Source organism: Athene cunicularia (genome assembly GCF_003259725.1).
Source record: "Athene cunicularia isolate RWA chromosome 7 unlocalized genomic scaffold, athCun1 chr7_part1, whole genome shotgun sequence".
Lineage (NCBI taxonomy): Eukaryota > Metazoa > Chordata > Aves > Strigiformes > Strigidae > Athene > Athene cunicularia.
The window spans coordinates 19339622-19359157 of record NW_020799107.1 but is presented as its reverse complement, the minus strand read 5'-3'; the positions used below and the strand labels follow the sequence as shown (position 1 = coordinate 19359157).

Sequence of the window (19536 nt, the reverse complement as noted above, 5' to 3'; positions counted from 1 at the left end):
TTTCTTACTCTAATACTACATATATAGTTCCTACTCGCCAGTGCTTACAAGATGTTGCGAAGAGTGTGGCATACATTATGCAGCACTGGGAGGGGGTAGTAGTGACAAGCATGTTATGAAGATAGGTGTGCTAGGTGTGTTAGAAATTTGGTAATTCCAAATACTCTGGCAGGCTGCTCTTTTTCCATATAAACTACTGCTGGATCTGAAGATTAGACAGAACTCATATCTCTGAGGACATCCTTTCTTGTCTGTTCCACTCAGTTGCTCTTCACTGTCAGTAGTTACAATCCTATTTATAGTGTGCTATACAATGCAAACATTATTTTCACCCTGGAGTTGGTATGTATTCCAGTTATATCTGACAGTTCTGACACTTTAGAGTTTAAAGAAATCATTCTCTCACTGTTGGCTTCAATTTTTTTTAACATTTAATTCTTATTTTCTTCTTATTTTGCTTGGTAGCCATTCTCATTCTAGACTAGTCCAGTGATCCTGATGGTTATTTTAGTTGTTCTTTTCAGTGCTACTGTGCATACCACATATAGGATGGTTTGCAAAAATAGATAATACCCCGTGGTTTTAAATGGTACTCTTAAATTAACTTTGATTCATATACTTCTGATTCATAATTTATTACTATGAGTTTGGTTTTTTTAATGCAATCTACTGATAATTTTGCTGCCTTATAATGCATCGTATCTTTTGAGAACAAATAAACTAATTGTGCACATGTACTTTCTTTTACTTGCCTTAACACTTTGTTAGGGAGAGATGTGTGGTGTGTATTTGTTGGTAATGTCTTGCTATCTGGGCTATATTCCAATATCAAATTATATTTCTGTAAATGCAGCGCCAGTCTTAGTGTCCTTGAAAGAGGTATACTTAATCTTCATTGCTAAATTGAGACAAAGAATTCCTATTTGTTTTAGTCAAGGCTTTTAATCTATAAACACTTACTCACTAAGACATTAAACTTGCAGCACTTAGCCCTTGAAAATGTCTTTTATTAAAGTCTGTGTTTTAAGACCTTAATGGGCTTGTGGTAAAATGAAAAACATCTTTTATACTCTTTGCGTGGCTTTCAGAACATTTTGTATTTCATCCCTGGAAACTCTGATAGTTCTGTGTAGAAATACTTTGGCACCAGTGATGCGGTGAGAATTTTAAAATCATCCTGTCTTCCAGAATGTCCATTTTTTATTAGATTATTTTTCATTCCAACTGTCTTATTAAAAAATGACTTGATCTACAAGACTGTAAATTTCTTTGGACAGGCACCCAATTTTCTTTGTTGATAAAGAGCTTATTTGTACCTATGATGCTGAATTCACAGCAATATCATTATAATAGAGACTTTTGAGATGAATTTCCAACGTTGTCATCATGCAGCGGAACAGCATGTCTATTCCTGAAGTTTCTCAAATTGCCTTAAAATTTTGTAAGATGGGTTTTACTTTTCCCTTGAAAAGAGCTCAATTCCCCTGCTGAACTTTAGCCCGTTTAAAAATCCTTTTTTAAAATTAAACATATTTTAGGGTTTTTTATTACTATTTTTAATATGTGACATTCTTTTTTCATATGTCTTTGCAGTAGCTCTTATATCAGTAAGCTAGCACTCCATGCACAAGGAATTCCTTTGAACATTTGATGTAGTAATATTTTATCGATCACTTCTGTATAGAACATATGCTAAAAGGAAGTCTGAAAAATCTATGTAATCAAAACAATTTATTTTGGAACTTGTCTCTTGAGGAGGTATTTGCCAGAATCTGGCTGCACCATTAGAGAGCAGCTTCACTGTGTTGTTGAAGTTGGCAGATGAAAATGTTCTCTTTTGATATTTTCATTTAGTTCCTTTGAAACGATGTAGATTCTCAGATTACCATCTGTTTTTTTGATTGTAACCACTGAATGAACCCAAAAGGTTCTTCTATTTAACATATGATGCCATTTTCTGTTGTTTGGTTCAAAACCCGTTCAGTCCAGCCTTTAATGGCAATACTTTCTTTACAGAATGAATCACAGATCTTGCATTTTCTTGTAGTTGTGCAGAGTGTACTGTGAACAAATGTCGAACCTAGTCAAATACAAACTGTGGCCTCAGCATTGCTCAATAGTGCTTTGGCAACTTAAGTATGTTTAAAATATCAGATAGTGCCATTTATTTTAGATAGCTTAAATGTAATAATGGTTTATTTTTCACATTAAATTTTAAATACTCTCAGGCTTTCCAATCCAGAGATCTGTTTTTTTCCCAAGCAGGTTTTCGTATGTTCCTCACGATCGAATTTTCAATCTGTGTAACAGCTTAATCTTGTGATTGAGGTCACTGGACTCTGTGCTCAACAACTGAGGGCATTACATCCCAAGTGTGCAATTTTATTGATTTTGGTAATATCATGTTAAGCCTTCAATCTGAACAAGTCTTCTTTTGCCTTTGTTTGCTTTAAGCTATATTACTCCATAATGATATATTTAAACTGACTCCAGTTTAGATTTATTTCACTGGAACCTTTTGTTTCAGCTGCAACACTTGTGTTATGTTTCTGGCAGTGCTTTTATGGTAAATTTAACTTTTCTTACAAACTGTAACGAGGCAGTTATACAGTTCCCAATACAGTTGGGATTGCCTGTGAGCAATCTGCTTCTCTGTTTGACCCTACACCTGTCTTTTGCTCAGCTTTCACCTTCTCACTTACCCAGGCTTTTGCGTTTGTTTGCTTTATTTACAGCTTACCATGTGGTGATTATCTCTACAGAGAAAACTCTTAACAGGTTTTGTTCCTCTTTGGGTAAATTGTAAATCTCATACCAACTTCTAAGTAGCATGACATTTTTAAATTTGCTTTGTATTTTCCCTTGTTAACCACAAATCTGGGAATTTTTTTAGATTGTACAAGTCATTCTCAGCTTTCATTTTGTGTGTAGAGACAGAACCAGTGTCACTCATGGCTCTTGTTTAGAGATCCAAAATATATTGCTTTATGAGGTCTCTTGTTTTGGTAGCATCCACTGTGGCACATTATCATACCTCTTCTGACTTACAACTGTGCTTGCTCTCTGAGCTGCAAGCTGGAAATTTTAGCCTCGTCTCTACTATCTATGGTTTTGTGAAATGCTTGCTTTTGTTCTTTGGTAAAATTGCATGCTGTTACTTTAAAAAGCAATCATTTTTCACTCAGTCTTTCCTTTTCAAGTAATTCATCTGAGAAGCTGAACAAAGAAATTTCAGGTAGAGCTGGAAATAGAATCTGTCGCAGTGCATTGGAATGCTCTGCCTCCTTGGATGAGCGGACTAAATCCGCTGGCTTAGATAGCTTGTTTATAATCACTGTTGTAAACACTGTAAATGAGTCTTGGTTTGCAAATGCAGCCCAAGAATCCTAGTTGTTAGTTTTCCATTGCTCATAGTGCCTAACTCACTAGGGAAGTGTGTATTCGGGTTCCTATTAGAGGATGGGTTAAGACAGAGGACAGCTTTTCAACTGAACATCTTCCATAAAGCACTGCTTTAGGGTTGCATATGTTTTCTTCTCCCTCGTCTTTAAGGGAAAGAAAACAACCACAAACCAAACAAACCTTGGATTTTAAATTAGGTTTTGTAGTCAGCTGTCACAGCAATCGTGACGCACACAAAATCCCATGTGTCCTATTTTTTGTCATTAATCTCTCATTTTGTCCTGCAATTGCAGTTATAAAATTTGGAAGATTGAGAGGTGTAAATACCAGCAACTTTTCTGAATTCAGTTTCTTCTGCTGTAAACTGTCAATACTAACCTATATCAGGAGAATACAAGCCCAGCAATTCAAAATTTATATTTCATCTGGTACACAGCTAGGAAAACAACCACAGAAGAATGTCTGGATCTTGTTTCTTTACTCAGAACTGCAAAAGCTGGGCCCAGTTTATTTACCTATTAGTAATTTCTTTTTGGACTTCACAGGTGTGGTGCAAGTGCAGTGTACCTCCTATAAATTTACTCTGTGTTTCACCTGGGAGTTTTGTGTAGTATTGTACATGAGGTGATGGACATCCTGTGAACCTGCAGCAGCGGGGAATGATCTGTGGCCACACATGAGTGTCTCCTTATTGCTTATTTGCTTAGACCTGGGATGGCTCTGCATGGATCTGGCTGCATGTCTCTCTACAAAGCTGCGGTGTGTAATAGATGTCTCCAGAGTGAGTGGAAGCAACCAACCTGCTTTGCATTCTTGCTGGCCCTAGACGTGGGACAGATGCAGTTTGCTGTGCTGGGCAACACATGAGCTGCGCTGCATTTGAACTGATTTGAAGTGTCTGTACCCCTGATGCTCTAGTTCACAGCCTGGGTAAATCGTTCACAGGTGATGAGAAGCTAAATTTGAGTTACAACAATAGCTTGTTTAAGTGCTCACATTGCTCATGTTTACTCACAAAACCAATTTGATGTAAATGGTGTATTGTAACTGAGTCTGAATAGAGAGAGAGAAAACATTCTTCAACTCTTGAAAGACCAAGTTTCTCTGAATCTTTTTAAATGACCAAGGCAGGAAGGATGTCTGTCTTTAACAGCTTGAAAAAATTATTTCATGGTTCCAGTATGAATCAAGATTCCTTACTGAAGAAACATCCTACTTCAGTGTTTGTGATGTCAGCAGAAATGATATGGTGTGAGCAATTAATAGAATGCTGGTGGATATTCCACACTTTGCATCTTGCTGAAAGCTCCATGTGGTTGTGAAGCATCCTTGAAAAACCTAATGGTAAGCTGTGTCTCTGACTAGAAGGGGTCTCTGCAGCATTTAAAAGGTCATTCAAGAGCAAAATTCTTTAAAACAAACAAACAGTTCCCAAACCTTTGTTGCTGAGCATAGAAACTCTGGAGAGTTTCTGTTGTTACACAGCAATGTTGCTGAGAAAGAGTGCTGTGAAGTTTCAAGTCTGTATTTACTCTGTTTTGTCATATGGAGTGTGGAGAAATGGCCATGTGCTCTAGATAAAAAAGTGAAAACCAGGGCTTTGTAAAGTAGGTGCAGCTTCAGCTGGTGGGAGCGTGTAGGACCTTCTCACAGGATTAAGGAAATAGAGTCCGTTCTGAAAATGAGATGTTTAAAACGCTCCTGTTTGCCATTTACTCTTAGACTTAACCATGTTGCTCTTGTTTTCAAGCTTATCTTTGCAATCAAGAATTATCACTGACATTGCAGAGGCTTGGGCTTTTTTAAAAGATATGTTGATAAGCTTGGGAAGAAACTGAAATGGAATCACATGATAGGTGCTGATGGAGACAGTCGTTCTTACTACTATTCAGATCTGTTCAGGTCTTGAAAAAATGGTCAAAATACAGCAATCTGGCAATAATTTGACTGCATTTAAACTCCTACAGCTGCTACTGCACGTGGGTCTGTATTAAAGGAATGACAACTGGAGGGGAGTATCAAGGCAAGAAAACACGTCTTCAGTCTTTCCAAATCTGAATGCATCTTCCCTTTATACATGTGGCAGAGCTGCTACAATAAAGGGAAAGTTGTTGTATAAAAAGAAAGCTCAAGGTAAGCCACTTTCTTCTCAGTTTGGCAGGAAATAAAAATTGTTAGTCACCGCACTGGCACTAACTCCATTGCTTGTGTGACTGTTAATGAGTTTAGCAGAGCATCTAGGCAAGGAAGAGGCTAGGGATATGATTTTCTTTTTTCCTGGCATTTTCTCTCATCAAGTGGATCATCTTAAATATTGACATCATCCTCAGCAGTTAATATATTTTAATATTTAATATGGAAAATACTGTAATTCCAGGAATGACACCATACAAGTGGAGTTCCACTGATCTGTAAGCAAGGTGATGACCACAACCCTAAATTTGCCTGTTCTAGAGGAGTCCTTTTTTTCAGCTCTTCCTTTTGATTTCTGTCTTAGAGCAACTCAAAGAAGGTAATCTTTGTTTTTGCATCTTCTACAATTTGTCTTTTGGTCAGCAGAATTAAAAAGGAGGGGGGACAGGATTGTTTCAATTGTGCTTTAGCACAGATGCCCTAAGTTATATTTTTTTTTTTTTTTTTTTCTCCTGAATATCCCCTGTCATGTTACAGAAAGTACTGGCCTATTTTGGGAACTAACATGCAAATTTATGTACTAAGGCTATCTAAAAGGAAGGTAGTCTTATACTTAGGGCTGAGACAGTTCCTCAGAAGGCACTATAGTTGAGCAGGAAAATGAATATTTTTCTTGGAGCTGGAGCTTTCTTTTCTTTTTCTCATGTGTTGCAAATTCTTGGCTCCTTCTAAAAAAATGGTACTGAAGACTTTCTCTTGAACATGTGTTACCTTCTCTTTTGCCTTTCTGTCACTTATCTTGCTGCTATGCCTCTCTCTTCCATTAGAGTCTAGAGTAATATAAAGACTATTTGTCTAGACTGGGCGTGCGGAGATAACTGACCTGGAGGTGTTTGAGTTAACCCTGGCGATAAACGTTCCCTTCAGAGTCAGGTGAAGCACCCCAAAGACAGTTTTTATTAGTTTAGGCACACCACCAGGCAGTATTAATCTTCGCGGTGAGCCGTTTGGTCAACACTGTTGTTAATGCTGTGCAGAACCTAATTGCTGGAGAGGGTCAAAGGTAACATCAAAAACCTCTGCATCAGTCTTCATTGTGAGATGCAGATACGTCTCTCATGTTTGCATCTGTTGGCAGCTGCATTTATCTGTGGACCGAGCCTTGTCTTTTTGTGTGTCGCCATAGAGATGTAGATTTGTTGGTGGCCTCTTCACAGTAAGTGAAACATGCAGGTAATTTGTTGTTCAGCTCTTAAAGCAGCTATGTACCTGATAGATTGGCTTGTTATGTGGATATTGAGAACTTCAGAAAAACTTGTGTTTTCAAAATGTATATAAAGTGCATAGTTGACTGTTAGAAATCAAACCCTGCTTTTAACCAGCATAATTATGTAATGCCTTTTAATATCTCTTTCCTTTTCTCTTGCTCTTAGCAATTATCAAAGACCGGGCAAATTAGATCTCTACTGATGATGCATCTGCTTTATTTTTTTTTTTTCTGCTCTGCTTGCTTTTCCACTGAGTTTACTGGTAGATGTGAATCTGACTCCAGCACAGAATCATGAGCTGTCTGAATTTTCAGGACAAGGAGTTTTTGACTCAGCTTAATATATCACTATTTCTGTGTAGTACAGTACCTTCCAATGGATATACAAGGACAGTGTGCACTTAAATCCTGTTTTACTTGCTTTGATACAGAATTTCTTTTTTCCTTTGTTTTCCTGTTAAGAATTATTACAGTTGCTAGCAGGATTTCCCCAAATAGTAATTAAAAAATCCCACAAAATTCTCAACAATTCTTTCCCATTTGAAATACGTACTGCCCATCTTTACAAATAGTTTTGAATATGAATATATAAAAATATTTACTGCCGGTGGACAGTTGTAATTTCTTAGCAGGGGGATCAGTTTCACTCACACCTCCATGTAATGATTCTCTTGCAGGGCCATGTACACCTGGCAGTAGAATGAGATCCTCTTAAGTATTTTCAAGTAATCCAGTAATTCTTCCTGTATTGTTTTATCTGAAATTTCTTTATATAATTCTGAAGTATTGTAATTATAAGAAATATAGAGCTAGACTGTGAACTTCTGTGGTAAGTATAAAGGGAATAAAGAAGTTGTTACCTCACAGCATGCCAGTCCTTTGTAGCAAATAGGGTAGGTGTTATTTGGGGAAAAAAAAGACACTTTATACACATTGTAAGACTGAGCTTAAATGCATTATGTATGGAAGTGCTTAGGGACTGACTTAAAAGTTACATAGGTGACTTTAATTTGGGAACTCCATATCTTTTGAGGGATTGAATTTTATACATTAATAGCATCATTTAAAGTTTTTTTTTTAGAGTGAAATACTTCTAGATAAAAATAATTTAACTCTTTTGCATTAAAGGAACTGATATCTTTCATTTGTAATCCTGTAGGATACTAATTCTTATTATTGCAATTGAGAAAATTAAATATTTCCTCTTTCCCCTCTTTTATTATGTTTATGTATATATTTTCAGATATGATTCTGGACCAGCAGGTGGGTTCTGGGCAGCTCAGTGAGGATGTTCGCCACAGAGTGCATGAGGCATTACTGAAACAACATCACCATCAGAACCAGAAGAAGCTGAGCAACAGGATCCCAATTGTGAGATCCTTTGCTGATATTGGAAAGAAGCAGTCCGAGCCCCATTCCATGGATAAAAATGGTAATGCACTGCTTTATTTTGCATTTTGAGCTTTCAGTAACACCTGCCTGTTGAGTATTGCATATGCTTTGTACCCACAGCTTTAACTCAGTGTGATTTTGCTCTGAAAAGCTACTGTGTAAAAGTGGTGCCTTTTACATGAGTGGTTCCTCTTGTTCATTCAGTAACACACCTGTTTAAATTTGAAATTCAAGTATTCTGCACAATTCAGGGCTGTGCAGAGATATTCAGGAGAACTAGCTCAGGTGTTGGAAGCAGGCTAGCTGTGTTAGTGTGCCATTCTGTCCTGGGTCATTGCCATGGCACATTATCCCCAGGGTGGCACAGCTCAAGTACACTTGTGGTGCTTCAGGCGCTCTGTGCGATCCTTCAGCCTGAGCTTAAGTGCCTTTGCACGGTGTTGTTCTGAAGTGTGGATACGCTCCGTTAGTGCCAGAAATGTGATATGACTCCTTTTGACTTCTGTTGACTGTCCAGGGCCTATTTAGTTAAAATGTAATGGATTGTTGGAATAGTTTCTAAGTCTATGACAGTGTATGCATTAACTGGCGTTCAACTAGTGCTTCAGATAGTTGAGTTTGAGAGTCTGGAAAACTAGAAAAACATTTTCAAGATGACACTGTTGGAGAGATGCTCTAAGAATTATACCTTGTTTATTCAGAAGTCACTTTTTGGAAAATCATGTTCATGAGAATGAGTGAGCACATTTGCAGAGTGGTTCTACTGCAAAATATTGGCTTAACTTTTTTCTTTCTTGCTTTTACAGAAGTCTTTATAAACTGTACTGTTGTTATAGGTTAATCATAATGAAAGATAAATTATTGCCCCTTCCTTATTTACGTAAGCACAGGTGTGTGTTATGAAACTTACAGCCAAATTTTGTAAATATTTACAATTAGTTCACTAGAATTATACACTGCAGAGTTACTGAGCCTCTGTATCCAGTATCATCACAATACCCACAACACCATTGGACTACAGTGATTTTTATTCCTGAAATCACCTTAGCTTTAGTAAAACCTCTGTCCTTTCTGCTGTCTCTCTCATTTAGGGCCCTACTGAGTTTCCCTGTCACTCTGAGAAGTGGAAAGTGAGGAAACAGCTGTAGCATAGGAAAGTTGTGGAAGGCAGCTTTGTTCTGTGAGGCATAGGGCAGAAGGGGAAAGAGTAGTAGTGCAGCTGATCTGGAAAGATGGGGCTGTTGGTATAAAGATTATTTCTGGTTTCAAGGAAGGACCTTTTGTTTCAAACATCAACACATGAAGTTTTAATAGGTACTTCTAAATCTAGCTGCTTCCCTAGGGAAGGTTCTCAGGCCTAAAAGGCAACATATAATTTCATCTGAAGAGGATATTAAATAGAAACATATTAATTATGCCCAAATATTGTATTAAGAGTAAGGAAAAATTAAGATTTATAAAGATGTGTGTGATTACGCATATGAATGTACAAGAGTAAAAGTAAGTAGGATGCCTTTTAAGGCAACTTTCCTGTTGATTTGTGCAACTTTTGCTGATGACTTTAAACAGATATTCAGGAAACACTTAAGAAAGTTAATACAATAATGTTCCTATTCCTCAGTTTCCACAGGATGTAAGATGGTAGCTTGCATTCCATAAGCTTTTTGCACTAGGTATTATATAACAAGTAAGCAGTAGGTTTCCTTACCCCTCAGGGCAAGCTGTGAAATTATCATAAGCTCAATTTCAGTAACTTTCTGTCTGTTAGGGGAGCTGATGCAGTAATTCACTCCAGAAACATCTCACTTTTGTCTGAGTATCTTCTGGGAACCTTCATATCCCTATCTAGTTCCCTCCAAAATAGATTCTGATCAGGACAGCATCTAAACCCATATTAAACACTAATTTTATATACTCAGTGGTTAAGTGGTTCTGTAAGTAGGGAAACACATTCTGACAGGTTTTCGTTTATCTGTGCTTATTTTGCAAGATGAGAAACTACTGAATTCCAGTTCATATGCTTATGTAGAGATGCCTCAGAGCACTCTAAGCCCTGGGAAAAAAATCACTTAGTCACTTTCACTATGTTAAGTTAAATTAAGTTAAATGCACCATAAACAATACAAATCTAAATAATTTTAGGAACATTTATATGAAGGTAAGTCAGCCTTTTATGTAAATTACAGTGAAGAGTTCCAAACCCAGCCTTTGTGTACATGGGTGTCTTTTTTTAATCCGTTTGAAGCATTTTTCTTCTACTTGCATCTTTTAAGTGCTAATGAACATTTGGCAGCCTCCTGCATTGACCTCTTCAAAACAGTTGATGGCCCTGTGATAAAACAAAGAGGGGTACCATCCATTACCCTGTTACATTAAAAAGTCTGAATCTTACTTTATTGCCTGAATTGTACTAAAATTAGTAGTAGCTTTAGAAGAGGAAAATTCAGTCTAAGTTTTTGGTTTTAAAAGGAATCAGAATTTTTCCCTTTTCAGGACAACAGCATCTGATGGGCTTGAGTGGCAGCTATTGCCCCAGTACTCCAGGATTAAAGGAGTGGGGAAAGAAATTATTCTGGAGAGCTGCCTGATTTCAGGCACACTGACTGCTACCTCTTCTGGTGTACACTTAGTTATTTCTTTACCCTGGGTAACTAGCAATATTACATGGTGAATATGTTTTTCAAGATCCTACATTGAAATGCTCAGCTTTCAGGAGCTGTGCTGTCCTTAGAAGCTTTACCAGGGATAGCAGTGTGGTTTCTGATTGGTTTTTTTTCTGCTGTTGTCGCATGATCCAAATGCTAGACTTCAGCTACAGTGTTATGCTCGCTGCAGCTATATATTTCTTATTAGATTGCCATGGTGCATCTGTACAAGCTGCTCATAATAATACAAAAAAGAGTTGTCGAAATGTAACTTTGGATCAGGTGAAAGCAAAAGAAAAATCAGATCAATATGCATAAAAGAAAGCAAAATTAAGGCATATAAACACCTTATATTATTGTCAAGCATGTGCTGTGAGACATCTTTGTTTCCTGAAGACAAACGGGTAAAATGCAATCAAGGTATCATATTAGTCTGCTTATTCCCATTTGTGCACATACGTTGTGTAGAATGTATGAATGTAAAATGTTCCATATATTGCCAACAGTAGCAGTATTGTTCTCTCTTTTTAATAAAAAAAATGCATTAAAATAGTAAAATATTTTATTTTTGCTTTTACTTTCTGGATGAGAAGCTTAATTCCTAGAAGACTTCAGGGAGAAAACCAGATCATCTCAGGCACTACTGAATTTACAGCTCAGGTCATGCCTATTAGAGATCAGTTTTCAGAAACAGTGAGTGCCAGGAGCCTTAGAAGGGTGACTTATTTGTTAAAATGAGACAGGAGAACTTGGACCCTTTTTCTGCACAGAAAGAAATTCTCAGTTTGGTGTAGATGGTTTAACTGATAACAGTCCCTAGCAGTCTGTAGATTGTAAAATGGGTGGTTCAGAGCCAGAAATCCTTGCCATCTGGGTTATGTAGTACAGCTGAGGATGCGGAACCCCTTCTTTGTCCAACTTCTAGACTATCCTAGCTTATCAATGTATTAACTTCCAGATATTCAGGAGCAAAGTCTGAAAATGAAGACATAAATCTAAATACAATATATGGCTGTGCTGCTGACAGACCACTGTGATATCTTTGCTGGAAGATAGTTGTGCATATGTTCTCCCTCCATTTTTTCTTTGTTTAAGAGTCTGTCAGACCATCTAATTAATTTGCTTTGTATTTAGTAGTATTATCTTTTGTTTACAATGGCTTTTCTTCACATCCTCTGCAGGGCTAAGATGTCAGGGTGCTATGGATTTACCATGCATTTTTAATGCTGCCATGCTGTGTTTAACTTTCACTTTTCATTAAGCATCAAAACTGTGAGAATTAAAAGCCTGCTTTTGATGTTCCAATAAAAACCGACAGTCAAATTTGGCATAAGAGCAGGAAAAATGATTTTTTTTTTTTAAAGTCTAATTTGACACCAAATACCCAAAATAGAGGGTGGCAAGTAATTTTAGGATGAATACCGTAAAACGCAGGTAAAATATGAATCTTTGTTATTAGTAAATCATCTTTAGAAAGTTTGGTTTGTAAAGCAGTTTAACTTATTTTTATTGAGATCAATAGGTTTTTCACTGTGACACCCAAGAGCTGTGTCTGTAAATTCCTATGACATGGTCTAAAGAGGCAAAGACAATTGCAAATATATAACACCTTTCTATTGTTAGAGGAATGCTTAAACAATGTCATCCTCTCACATTTTATAAAGGGTTCTGCAATTCAGAATTTAAGCATGGATGGCATGGAAAAGTAGCTTATTTGACAAAAATGTAGTTGTTAAAAGTAGTTTTCATCTAAACGTTTTAGGTTTTTTGACTGGCTATTTCACTTTTAGTCTAAACTTCAGAGTACGTGTGTGTGTAATGATGTCTAACAGACCTTTTACTGATTAAAGTCGAAGAGGAGGGAACTAGGGGAGAGGAGCATGGCAGTATAAGTGACTTCTAAACTGTATTTCTGTGCACCATGCTGAAGTGTTCTTTATCCACAATAACATGATCTTGTGCCTGTTTTCTGTTCCATACGTATGCCACCTCCCTTGAAGTCAGATCATTACATTATTAGTGTAAAAATTGCATTATGCCACACATCATGCCTGATTTTGAGAAATTCTGAAATTCCGAGGAGAGTTTTATTGATACACCAAAGAGCTTGAAGAAAGCAATGGCGTATTAAATTGGGGATCTGCAGAGTTAACGGTGTGAGTTGCTGGAACAGTTCATTTTGACATGTTCTTTTTCAAGTCTTTTTCCATTTTTTTCAGTTAACATGATGGGCTGGTTTGGATTTCTTCATTGTTTTATGGCAGTATGAGCACATGCAGAGGTGTTTGAGACAATGCTTGGGTGTCTAATTTAGGACAGCATGCTTTAGTATCCCAGTAAGCCTAAATTAACAGTTATGCGATGGTGTTTGTTACTTTTCTCAGTTTTCTAATCTCTCCTAAACATCAATTCAAGCATTTATGCCATAACCAGAAGTAGCTTACAGCATGTGAAACTCTGATGTCAATACTACCGTGTGGAGAGAGATGGACATTATTTGGAATCATATGAAAAGGGTAGAGAGGCATCCCTTAGGTATGTGGCCGTGTTCCTTTGTTTTGAGAATAAGTCATGATGAGTGCCATACATATACCCAAGTTTCATGGCAATATTGGATCTGAATGACGTGGATCACTCCAGCTTTCCTTGAAGAGAAGGTGAACTCAGATAGTTAATTCTAGCTTGATTTAGCTAATGCCCTATTTCTTGTTTTGTATTCTTCTCAAATGTATATATTTTAATCAACTTGTATTATCCACAGGCTTTTATACTACTAAAATATAACTTGTATTTACAAACATTTTCATCTGATATTTACTCTTTCTTTCTCCACATTTCCTTGTACCCATGATAAAATGTGTGATCTATATGTATAAAACTGTATCATTCATCTTTGTATTTCTTTATTTTGCTCTTTGTTGTGTCTGTCTCTAACAGGCTCATCTCATCTCTGTAACTTCCTCATCTCCTATCCTTTGGGTTCTGTAAACTCCTTGAAGGTTCAGAGGTAGTATAAATACCTATTCTTGCTTGGGCTTCAGATCATTTCAAATGTACACCCATGTCATCTCAGTTTCCTGACAGCATGCAACTTCTTGTTATAGTGATTAAAAAATACCTCAGGCCTTTGTCAGCAGCTGTGGCACACTTAAGAGAAGCTCGTGTGGAATGATGTTCGGGGCAGGGGTGGGGTGAGGAAATGCCATTTCTTTATAAGTTCATTTTCTTACATCAATTTGTAAAACTGCAAATCACAGCATTTTAGTTAAAACTGCATGACTTCATGTGAATTATGCTTGAGATTCAGGCCTAGCATTAGAAAAATTGATAAAGTGACTTCTTCCTCATCTTCTTAAATTATGTATCATTAGTGAGCACCAAATCTGCTTGCAATTACACAGGTACAATGGGAGTGACATGGTTCTTTACTGATTTAAAATGTTATGCATCAAGAGGCCTAAAGGTACAGAGACCATTCAGCATGTAAAGATGGGATCACTGTTATATTATAATTTTACTTTATACTAAGGAAATCTTACTGTTTTTCAATCCTTGATTTTTGATCTGGACAGTGTGTCCATTTAGATTTGGAAAATTGGTGACTAGTTGCAGTGAAAAGCCTGAAGATTGTTATGGCTGGCTTGTAAATCAGATTCTTTTTTTCTGAATGGGAAGAGATCTATATGGTCTAGAAAAATACCAACTGCTTTTCTGATTCAGTTGCCTTTGTGACAGTTGCATCCAGTTTGCTTTCATTAATTGTGAATTGTATCTGAATACATTGTTCTTGGGTTTTGTCACTGGCATTCTAGAGACCTCCTGTATTTTGATTAATGAATATAATACACATAGTTAAATGTCTCGAGCTTTAAATTTTAGGGAATAGGAGTATGTTGCATATGACATGAATTTACTGGGATTTTAAATTTTTTTTCTTTTTTTTTTAAAAATTCGTCAGGACTAATAGTCTCAAATTGCTGAGCTCTGTCTGCAAATGCAAACTTCTATTAGTGTATCAAATACAGACCTTATTTTGATGGATTTTGATTTTTAAGTGGCTTGGCTTTGCATGATATAATATTTTTTGTGTGATTTCTTGCTAAGGTTTGGTGTTTGGCTTGGTTGTGTTGTTTTGTTTTTTTTTTTTTTTCTTTTGCACATAGTGCTTTGAAGACTGCCATATTATAAAGGTAAAATTTAGAGGAAACTTGGATTTAGTATTCCAGAGATGGTTTGATGCAGTGGTGAAAACATTTTGGTGGAAATCAAAGAGGAAATTGATTGTTTTAGTCTAGGTATGATGTGACAGCTCCCCTCTTCATTCACATAGCTCTCTAAATTGATTTGGTCTATCATGGTGCCCATAACTGTGTCCTTTTTTCAGAGAAAACAGTTGCTGAAATTAAAAGCTGCTTTAGGATTAAGAACATATGTAGTTGCCAACATGCTTTGGCAAACTGAGTATTTTTAATGACATTGGAAAACCAGTGTAGCATGGTGATGCCAATGTTCACTAGGCTGCCGTTAGTATTCTTTTGGTCCTACCCCATTGGGAACTATTCATGTGCTTAACAGTATTCACCCCAAAGATCTCTCCTTTAAGTCAACATGAAATTATACACTAAATTTAATTAATTTAAAATTTTTACGGCATCATAGCTCAGGAGTAGAAGTTACCAAATACAAAAATAAGTGTGTAGCATTGCAGTCCTGCTTCTAGGGAGAGGGCCACCATAGCGCTGCATATACCTACTATCTAGTGAAAAATATACAAGCATTTAACAAACTAAATATGTATAGGAGCAAAAATCTCTCAAAACCCCCAGTACTTCTGGGCTCACTTTTCTGTTGAAGGGCCACACAGACACGAAGTTTCAGATTTGCATTTTACTGACTGTATTGTTGCGTAAGTAACATGCATTCCTACAGCGTGTTTAAGATGCTTTTAAAAAAAAATTTCTCACAACTATTATTTGAAAAGTGAAATTACCTGTCTTCACTACCTTGTATCTTTGTGATTCAATACAGTAAAAAACCCCAAACTTCTTGTTCCAAGATCCAGAAAGCTGTCTTAAGTTGCATAGCTATTTAAACATCTCTTACTGCCTCAAGGTAAAACTTGTGTTCTTTCAGATTATTCTAGCATATGGGTAAATCAAAGTTTGAGGTCTTCTGTTGGCACAGAAAAAGAACATATGCTATTCTTATAAACTTCACATACTTACTGGTTGTGGCTTTTATTTCCTACTATGTATATTTTTACATATTTTTCTCCTAAAAGAAAAGTGGACACAATGTTTAAAAGTTAGCCTTTGGACTGTTACGCTAATTGCTTAGAGACTTTTGACACCTCCAATTACGATATTAAAACTTCAGTATTTATAACAGGTGATCCATGCTCTGACTCTGTTGTTGGTCAATATTTTTATCTCGCTGGCAGATATCCCTGCTCTCATTTTCTTGAATTTTTGGGTCCAGAAAAAAGGAAGTATAAATGTAAATCCCTAATTAGCAACAGAAGGATAATGAACTACTATTTCGGTTGCTTTTCTCCAACATCTTTATAACATAGTATGTATATTAGTATGAGTGATAATTGCAAGTATTTCCCTTTAGATAGATCATAGAATATAGAGATGTGTCTAAAAGGAAGAAATTAAGAGTTACAAAGGTCAAATATTCCTAGTTTTAAAGTTTTCTGGGAGTAAGTTAGGGCAGAAATTTTCCCTGAGTATTTTATGGCTTCTCTGTTAGGATTAATGGATTGTTTTTCTGTTATTAATATCTCCAAAATAATACAGGGATCAAAATTATGTATTATTTTTAATAGTTATAATAGTAAAGGTTGCTTCCTGTAAAAGTAATCCTAAAACTACTAAATAAACAATACTTCAAAAGATTACAGTGCGAAGTAGTGTATGGAGATACCTAGTGTAAAGGTGATAGTGTAACAATGATGGAGCTCAGTGTTTTTTCTTTAAGTTCGAATTAAAACAGACAAATTGAATGTCGTCTATAAACATCTTGCATATTTAATAATTTCTGGCTTCTGATTTGCAAAAGTTGTCTCTTGTGACATTTAGAAAATAATAGTATTTTTTAATGTGAATTTCTTTAAGTTCCATTAATATGATGCTTTCTGAAATCAATCCTTTATGCTTGTCGTGTAAATTCTAATCCTGACTTATTTTTATCTACTTTGTTAGGTTATCGTGCTTGTCATGTCTGGTTTTGTGCCATTCTCTGTTTATTTCACTGTAGTGATGAATAAAAGCCGTATTTTCTATTGTTTTGATTTGTTCTTGTCTTGAATCAGAGAGAAAATGGGAATATTTATATCTTTAGGATTGCTGCATTTAATGATAAGAATTCTAGCAATACATTTTAAAACATTGTGTTCCTGTACTTCCTAATGAAAGTGAAATCTCTCTGGCTGTGCTACCAGCATGCTGCACAAGAGTCTAAAACCTGGTTTGTGTCATGGGAGATTTGCCTAGTGGAAAATGAGATGTTGATTTTCATGAAACCCAAAATTTTTCATGAACAAGTGTTTCAGCTGGGAATTCATGACCAGACTTTGACAGGGATACTGTAGTGCTTAGCTGTGACAGAAGCTGGATACTTCAGTATTTTGGCAGTGGTTGAGATACTCTTGCAAGTCTCCTGTCCTGTTCAGACTGGATTCTGCAAAGTGCTCTGTTTCCTGGCTGTGGCTGAGGACATGCTTGGACTGCAAGCGTGTGTAACAGCAGTGTGAGGGGACACACACTGGGCTTTTGAATTGCCCAGATAATGTGCCTAGCTTAGGACTTTCTGACTGTCTTCGTCTTCAAGTATTGTGAACATATGGTCTTTGTTACTGTGCAAGTTTAGGTTGATTTTCACCAGAACCAATGTTTTCACATCACCATTTCTCAGTCATATGAGAGACTTTATTTGCTATGGAAACAAATATATGCTGGGCACGAGATGCTGACTCTGGGCCAGTTGGACTCTGTAGTTATTCCTGGGTATGTGTTAGGGCAGTACGAGATAGTTGGCTCATATATTTGGTACTTTTTCCTGTACTTTGTTGCAGTGTTGGGAGCTGCCATGCCAGGGAGAGAGGGAGGGACGAAGAGTGAAGGCAAGCAGGGAATGGCCCGTCACCCTGTGGGGCTTGTGCTGCCCTACTGCCAGCCCCTCACCTTCAGTGTGCCTGTGGTGGTCTCTGGCTGTGCACAGGGGCGATGTTGGCATTAAGTAAAAATATGCTTATGTTACTTAATTCTGTTTTTCTTTTTGAGCTTTCATTAGCAAAATCTTATTTGTCACAAGGCTTACTGGCTTACGAGACTGAGGTGTGTTTAAACACTTCTTATCTTGAGATATTTTAAAAGTTCTATAAAATCCTTTACTAAATCCTCATCCTCACTGGAATTTTTTGAAAATGTGTTTGCTGAAACATTTTTTTTTTTACACGTGTCAATAATGACATTGTTCAATACTGAGTTTTTAAATAATTTTAATTTCCAAAACATCTATTTTGATAGCAGCCCACTTTTTTATGCTGGACTTTGTAGTTGTTATAATCAGGACATTCTTATACACAGGAGTAAATTTATGAAAATTAGTAATCCTGGTTTAGTCATTGAGGAGTATTCTTGTAGATGGATATTGCTCAAAATTGGCGTCTCCTCAAATTACTTAAAGCTATGTGAATGCAGGAATTTCCTCAAATGTGATATCTTACAAATCATAAGCTTTAATTGGCATAGAAAGTTTGTCTTCCAGTATTCAAGAGTATCTTTTGCATTTTCTAAATTACGTTCTCCCATTCCTAACTGCATGTGATAGATGTTCTGTCTTTTGAAAATGTGCTATTCTAAATAAGTCTTTAATTAAAACGCCATTTTTAGATGCTTCATATACGTATAACATGAAATGTATATAGTCCTTTAACAACTATTTGGTGTAGATGTTACTTTATTTACAGAAGTATTTGTTAGTATTTTGTAATAACAGTACTTTTTTCAGCAGGTCAGATTGTTTCCCCACAGTCTGCTCCAGCCTGTATTGAAAATAAAAATGATGTGAGCAGAGAAAACAGCACCGTTGACTTTAGCAAGGTAAGTGTTCACTGACGGTGAAGAGAGCTTCCTGACTACCAAATAGATCTTTTAAATTAAATAAAATGAATCAAGAAAAGCTGTGAAGTGCAAATTTTACTTCAGCACTAAAGTTTCATGTGCACTGCAACACAGTTTGTATATAACAAAAAAGAATTGTTTATTTTCTTGGTGAATGATAACGGTAAGTCACAGTTTAGGAACACAGGTAAATTTATTGCATGATAATATCATAGGTGTATATTTGTAGGGGGAATTTTGACAAATAAGCAGAAAATTAACTAAGTAGGAAAGTAAGTCAGAATTCTTATAATTCAGCTTTACCTCTCAGATTTTTACTTTTTGTAGAAATAATGCATGAATGCAAACTACTCTTTTTATAACCTGAACTCGTGGATTCCAGATGTCTCAAACAGAATGTGTTTCTGTAAACCTATAACTTAATTCTTCTGGCAAGCCAAGATATTTCAGTACACTTCACAAACGATGTTAACTGTTCAGTAGTGGAGATTGCAATGACAGTTCAATGTTAGATAGCAAAGGAAAGCAAACAGCTTCTCAGCTTTAATGTAAAGGAGAATCATAATTT

General features: G+C 36.4%; 1 protein-coding gene across 9 annotated transcripts in view; it reads left to right on the top strand.

Annotated features, from left to right (window-relative positions):
• The window catches only part of SLC4A10 (solute carrier family 4 member 10), a 120982-nt gene that overhangs the window by 54720 nt on the left and 46726 nt on the right, over positions 1-19536 (top strand). For 7 of the 9 annotated variants that reach the window (XR_003398790.1, XR_003398788.1, XR_003398787.1 and 4 more), the window contains 2 exons: positions 8046-8234; positions 18844-18947. Coding sequence is in view for 6 of the 9 variants with exons in the window: in XM_026852582.1 (XP_026708383.1) it covers positions 8046-8234; positions 18844-18947 (293 nt within the window). In the remaining 3 variants the exon portion in view is untranslated. The remainder of the gene's footprint in view (positions 1-8045; positions 8235-18843; positions 18948-19536) is intronic. The other 2 variants (XM_026852578.1, XM_026852579.1) reach the window with 2 other exon arrangements.